General features: G+C 43.8%; 1 protein-coding gene across 1 annotated transcript in view; it reads left to right on the top strand.

Moving 5' to 3' along the window:
• Nucleotides 1-6,590, top strand: part of PTCHD4 (patched domain containing 4) — a gene marked incomplete at its 5' end in the record, with an annotated part of 81,205 nt that overhangs the window by 295 nt on the left and 74,320 nt on the right. Inside the window, 1 exon segment of the mRNA XM_009873317.1 lies at nt 1-231. This exon segment is cut by the window's left edge and continues 33 nt beyond it. Coding sequence (XP_009871619.1) covers nt 1-231 — 231 coding nt within the window.

A 6,590-nucleotide genomic window follows, 5' to 3' on the forward strand; every position in this document is an offset into this window, starting at 1 on the left:
ATTTTGCATCAGGCTGATGTGATCCTGCAGATCCACCGAGCCGTGCTGGAAATGAAGGTGAACTACAAAGGCTATAATTATACTTTTTCCCATCTATGTGTGTTGAGAAATCAGGATAAGAAATGCGTGCTGGATGATATTATTTCAGTGCTAGAGGATCTGAGGCAGGCTGCCCTCTCCAATAAGACAACAGCCAGGGTGCAAGTGAGCTATCCCAACACTAAATTAAAGGTATGCTCTTACTGCATGCTTTTGCCAATTAAAGAGGCAGCACTTCATTTCTTGTCCTAAACAGCAAAGAGAAATATATTCATATCTATATCTCTGTAGCTAAATGTGTGTGATCTGGGCTTTCCTCGGGAAGCAGCTGAAACCGGTGCCTTGCTATTGTTCTGTACGAGGAGGGAGGGTGGGAGGACTGTACGGTAACCAGCCAGGAGAAGCAGGGAGTGGAGAACAACCTCGGGACCGGGAGACCTTGCAATGCCTTGAAGGGTTAAAACATCGGGAAAAGGGACAGAAGGTCGGTGGGGGGGGGTGAGAGCTGGGGTTTCACTATCACCTCTTCCACACTCAGTGCTGTGGTGGGATAATTTATCTCTAATATGGCCAGAAAAGGCTTTCCTCAAATGCACAGTGAGCTCCTGTATCTCCCTGCCTCGGCAAGAGCTGGAGAAGCAGCAGGAGGTTTGGGCCAGAAGCGGTTTCAGGTGTCCTGCCTTCTTTTCCTTTACCTGCATGCAAAGAAGGGGAGGGGAGGTGGAATTTTTTCTCTTGGTCTGAAAATAGCTAACACTGCTGCTGATGGATGGGCTGGAGTTTTTTGATAGATCCCATCAGCTAGAGGCTTCCAGCAAAGGCAAAACAAGGTAAAAGGTGAAAGAAGTTTCAATCCTTCCAATTAAAAGAATAAACAAATTGGCACAAAAGATTTCAGGAATATTTCCCCGGCACACAAGCACCCATCTGTTTTCCCTCTCATCTGGAGCAGTCCTATTCACCAGGACTAACAAGGTGCAAAGTTTGCGGGTGGCTGCTGAAAGAAGTTTCTGTGATTTACAGTACATCTGCATGCTCCCCCAGGCATTGCACCAGAGGCAGAGTTTATTTCACAGAGTGTGACAAACTCTCTAGCACACGAGGTACTCAAGGCTCAGGTCACAGAGAAGATCATACGGTCCTTCTTTTAAACCAGAGAGCCTCTTTGGGGTTATCTGCCCTCTCCTTTTTTCAAAAAGATCTTCAAGGATGAGGAAGGTAGTGCTCTTGCAAGTAGTAGCCAGATTCTGAAGTTATCATTTGTTTCTTACTCTTCATTTACCAGGAAAAAAAGTAAAGCTAGTCCCCGCTCCAAAAACTCAAGCAGAGGCATAGATTGATTTTATTGTTCTTTTTGCATCCGTGAAAGGGACAGGTGGGACAGTTAGAATTTGGTCCTGTCACTCTAGATGTTGCAGAAATTGCTTTGTGCCGAGTTGTGGCTTTTTGAGTTGAGTGTGTGGAAAAGGAAAGGTGTCCTTGCTGCTGCTGGAAAGTCCTGAGTGCAAGGAGAGCTCAGAAACATGAATTATTCTGCAATAAATATCCCTGGACAAACGTTATCTTTTAATTCGCTGTGAAGACATTTTTGCTGTTGCCAAATATCCTTCAATTTTGTTTTATTTTAAAGCCAAGATTAGGAGAGTTCAGTGGAGAATACTGATAATCTAGACTGATGTTGTTATAAACCATCTTTATATAGAAATAGTCATTCTACTTTCTCAATCCAGATTAATTTTCTCGTGTAGAGAAACTTTGACTGAGCTTGGCAAAACTAGGATGGGAACACTAGCAATGCATTTTGGTACTAGGGGATTGCTTACAGATCCTTCTTCTTTCAACATAAAAGTGAAAGAAAAAATATCCTAGTCCGGATTAGAGATTTATGAGGATAAGTGATCAGTAGATAATTCACACAGAGAAAAGTTTACCCAAAGCATAGATGTCTGACTCTGAGCACTGCCGAACACCAGCCTGGCACTGTCAATCCCCCAAGTAGCTGTTGTGTATCATCTTCTGGATAAAGGAATAAATGCACGTGCAGGCGGCTTTCTACTTCTCACTTCACTTTATGATGTCGGGAGGTAAAGTCGACAAAATCTGTGACTGCACTTCAGAGTAAAGCTAATGATTACAACCCATTTCTGCAGATAGGGAGAGTCACTGTTGTTACTGAGAAAGAAAAACAGACTTTGCCACAGTTTTTCTTTTTCCGATCTCGTAAGGAATGTGTTGTGGGACCGTGGTCAGCCCTGAACCTGGGCTGGCCATCAGAGACTCGTCTCCTCTGGTCTCTTTGGCTCCAGATGCTTTGTGTAGATTAATTCACTAGATGATCTCTATCATCTCTGTTGTCCCATCTACCACAGGTTAGGAAGTTGTGGGCAAATGTCTCTTGGTCTCCTTTAAGCCATGGCCAAAATAATGGTTTAATTCAGGTTCCCAAGATATTTACTCACCTCCCTCTCTCTGTACCTCTGAGCAAAGGCTGTAGAAACCCTGGCCTGTGTTTCTTGTTTTGGGGTATCCGGATGAGTTTAGCCACAAATATCTCAGATGCTACACCTCTGAGGTTGGCTCAATCTCTGGATGTTCAGCAAAGGGAAACAACCCCTGTGGCTGTACCCGTGAGCTGATCTATCTCTTTTTGCCTGAGTCGTGACATGAAGGAGTGGTTGTGGTTAGACCTTATGGAAATGCAAACAAGAGGGCCAAACGTTCCTGCCCTTACTCAGTGTGGGACAGTGATCATCACACTCACCTGTTCCTGTCCTCAGGAGCTTTCTCACCTAAACTTTCCTGCACCATCAGGACCCACCAGGATCTTCTAGGATGCCTCACTTTCTCAAAGGACATGCTGTTTTGTTAATACTGGTAGATTTTTCTCTGTCTTTTTTTTTTACTAATGACCTCTGAAAAAAAGAATTTTCTGAGAACAGTATGGTGAGTCTAAAAACTGTGCAGGTCTTCCAGATGTGCTGAGTCTGCAGGGAACATGGGTCAAGTGTCAACCTGTAGTCATTTGGGAACCACGACGATGGTGTTGAGCTGTTCCAATCCCTCTCCGGCTCCATCTGGGAGCTGCAAAAACATCTTGTAGTGTTTACTTTCCCTCAAGCCTTGTGAGCAGCTCTCACTTTGTCCCTCTCGTCTCCTGCTGGACGCCAAATTAGTTCGATTCTCTCTGGTGAGGATGGCTGAGGGTTCTTGCCAGCTTTCACTGGACTTTTGTGGAAGCTGTATGAGCAAACTGCTCCTGTTATTGGGCTGCAAAATCTTGTGAAACTGCTCAGCATTTCTGAAGAAAATCTGGCTGCAAAGGGTAATGATCGTTTATTCGTTACTTGCTGTAGTGTTCAAAGAGCTTATAGCCTTGAAAACATCCATCTGCACTGCCCCTCTGCGAGTGGGGAAGTCTTGGTGTCTCTCCACTCTCCAGAGGAAAAGCAGAGAGATGGCACACCCAGAGAGCAGACTGCAGTGCAGTTGCAAATGCCTGAGGTGGCTTTAAAATCCATTCTGGCAACACGGGGGACATGGTAGGCTAGTTTGCTCTTCTGAAAGGCCAGGTGAACCAGGCTGTAGGAAAAGGCCTGCTCCTATTGCTTTGGGGACACTGTCTAGGCTGTTCACAGTTATTGCTACGCTAAGCTGCAGTCTGCAGCCCAGCCAGAGGAGTGACTTGCCCAAGGTCATGCAGATAGACCGTGGCAGAGGAGGAAAACAAAGCTACATGTATGAAGTCTGGATGAAGACTTCTGAGATACAGTCTGGAGCAAGATTGCTCACACTCTCCTTAACCTGGGACAAAAATATAACATTCCTGTGCTTGGGGTGTGGGTTGTGCCCTAATCACATAGACTGGGCAAATCTATGCTGAGCATTGCCCATCAGTCAGCAAACTGTTAAATCACAAGTTTTGAGAAATCCCAGAATCATTTTTGTTGGTTAAGACTTCTAGGACAGTGCCTGCTCATGACCTGGGAGATAGATAGCATGGGAAAAGGTCCGTTCTCGGTTGGTATATCTACTCTGTTCTGGGGATAACAGCATGTGTCTACTTGGATATGTTGTACCCCTGCCCCGAGGGTCAGAGTATGGTCTGTGGCACATTTTATTTATTGATAAATACAGAATTATTGATTATATGGGACTTACTTCTTGTGTACACTCAGATACGAAAAAGAAGATTGGATTTTGACTCTTATTTGCCAATAACACCAGGAAATTTGCTGTCTTTATCAGTAAAAAAAAGAAAAAAAATCTCTACAAAGAATGAAAATTATTTCAAAACACAGTGTCCTTATCCAGAGAAAAAAAAATACAAAAGTATTTTTCCAGGTATTTTTCTTTTACTGTTTCTTTCACATTTATTTGCTAGTTTTTCTAAGAAAAGATAACTTAGAACTTATCTCTCTGAGATCAGAGTAAATATGACAACTTCTGCCTGAAAGGAGTCTTTGTAAGCAGATTGGGTTTTGTAATACCACGTTCAATTAATTAAGTATCAGCCAGTTATGCACACTAGGCTAAGCAGCAGCCAATAAAACAGACATCTCTATTACCACATTTGTGATAAATGCATCAGCTGGACATTGAATCCTTTACTGCTTAAGTAGAAAAGTTACTTGCATTCACTTAGCATCTTGAAACCTTTAATTGCAGATTTGCTACTGGACAAATTCTCATTTTTTTGTGACTCTGAACAGCTGTACAGTCGTGCTCCATCTGCATTTGTGGAGTCTTTCCCAATGCTCTAAGATTAGTCCCTCCGGAGGCTTGAGCCACCTCCTTGGGACAGAGAAGGTATAAAATCAAAGCTCATCCACATCAGAGCAGGCATCAATAACATCCACAAACTGATTATTCCTTCAGTAAAGTTGGATCAAATATGAGATTACTCTGACTCCAAGGAACAGATGCTTCCTCGGAGGCAATGTGGCTCTGCACCTATTTGTGATACCAGCTGTCCCAATCCAGGCCTGTGGCTCAGGATCCTGTGAAGTGCCCTGTGGCTGGTGAAAGCTGCTAAGTGAAAGCAAAATAATAAAACATGAGCAGGGTGAAGATAAGAAGAGGAAGGCTGGAGGCTGCAGATAGTTGTCGTCTCAGCCCTTCGGATCAAGACAGGGTTGGGCAGGCTGAGCTCAGAGTAGCTGCTACAGAGCATGAAAGCAAGCAGAAAGTGTTTGAAGGCAAGTAGCCTCTTCTGGCTCACAAGTTAGAAAACTTATTGAGGGAAACAAACAAACAAACAAACACTGTCTTGCTCTTCCAACTGCGTTTCCGTACTGTCTGGCAGGACTAGGAAGGACTCCTCACCTTGCTTGCCTGAAGGGGCTGGTGGAGCTGGTGTCTGTGCCAGGTTAGCTGTGCCCTTGCTGGGAGATGCTCCTGAAGCTATGAGCTCTTGAGGACATTATCAGATAAGACTGCCTGCTCGGTGTGGTCAAGAAATGAAGTGTTCCTTGTGTTTTTAGGAAAAATTTTCACCCCTTCCTCTGCTTAGTATGTTAAAAAAGGCCTCTTTCTTAGCTCTGATAAAATAAGTAGTAAGACAACCCTCTTGTCTAGAAGGAAGACCAGACTGTGAGCTCTGATGGCACCAGGGACACAACACCAGGTTAACTTGTACCAGGGCAAGGTATTCAACATAAAAAAAACAGCCGAAAGGCAGCAGAAACCTGTCAAAACAAGAATTGGGTTTAGGGTCCTCTTTTTGTTTTTCTTCCATGAACTTCATTTTCCTTGTCAGTCTCTGGGGCAAATTCCAACTTTATCCACCCAGGGCTGCAGCCAGCAGGTTACTTGATTGTGGGGCTCATTCCTTCCCATCTAGCAGTTTAGAGCAGTGGCTGTGTTGAAAACTGCAAAGAAAATATTCTTCATTGACCTCTCAGATGATCTTGGTCAGCTGCTTCATGCCTTTCCCTCCCAGATATTCCACTTTTTGGTTTTGTCAGCACTTGCTGGGGTACATGGCCTTTTATGCAGTGCCAAGCCTTCTGGAGACCTTACCATGATGTGAATAATAATAAAGAAGCACTTGGAAAGTTGCTTGGGTAAAATAAAAAGGAAGATGCAATTGCAAGTGTCTCTAGTTAGCAATGACTGCCCGTCACTGTGGGTCTGGAATGGATATCAGCCACTTGCCAAAGGCAGAAAGTCCAGCAGCCTTTTGTCATCTTCCTACAATAGCTACTCCTCCATGGACAGATGTTTTTAAAATTTTTTTTCTAAATATTCAGTTAACACTTGACAGGGTTTCTACACTGTCGTAACTTTTTCTAATTCAGCCATCCCCATACCTTTCCAAAATGTCTTTGGAGCTCCTTACTGTACTGAGTGTGAGAGCTGTTGGAGGGCTCTGAACTTCTCCTTCTGGATTTACAACCGATGGGTGTTCTTGCTGTCTGCAAGACAAGAATTAAACAAGAATTAAAACGAGTTCTGAAACTGCCATGCTAGAAAGGCGAGAGAATAGAATTGACTACCCTTAGTAAGGAGGTTGTATCATCTTCCCAGCCAGAGAAAGAAAGATGCTTTTCGGG

The sequence above is a fragment of the Apaloderma vittatum genome, unplaced genomic scaffold (assembly GCF_000703405.1).
Source record: "Apaloderma vittatum isolate BGI_N311 unplaced genomic scaffold, ASM70340v1 scaffold87, whole genome shotgun sequence".
NCBI classification, from domain to species: domain Eukaryota; kingdom Metazoa; phylum Chordata; class Aves; order Trogoniformes; family Trogonidae; genus Apaloderma; species Apaloderma vittatum.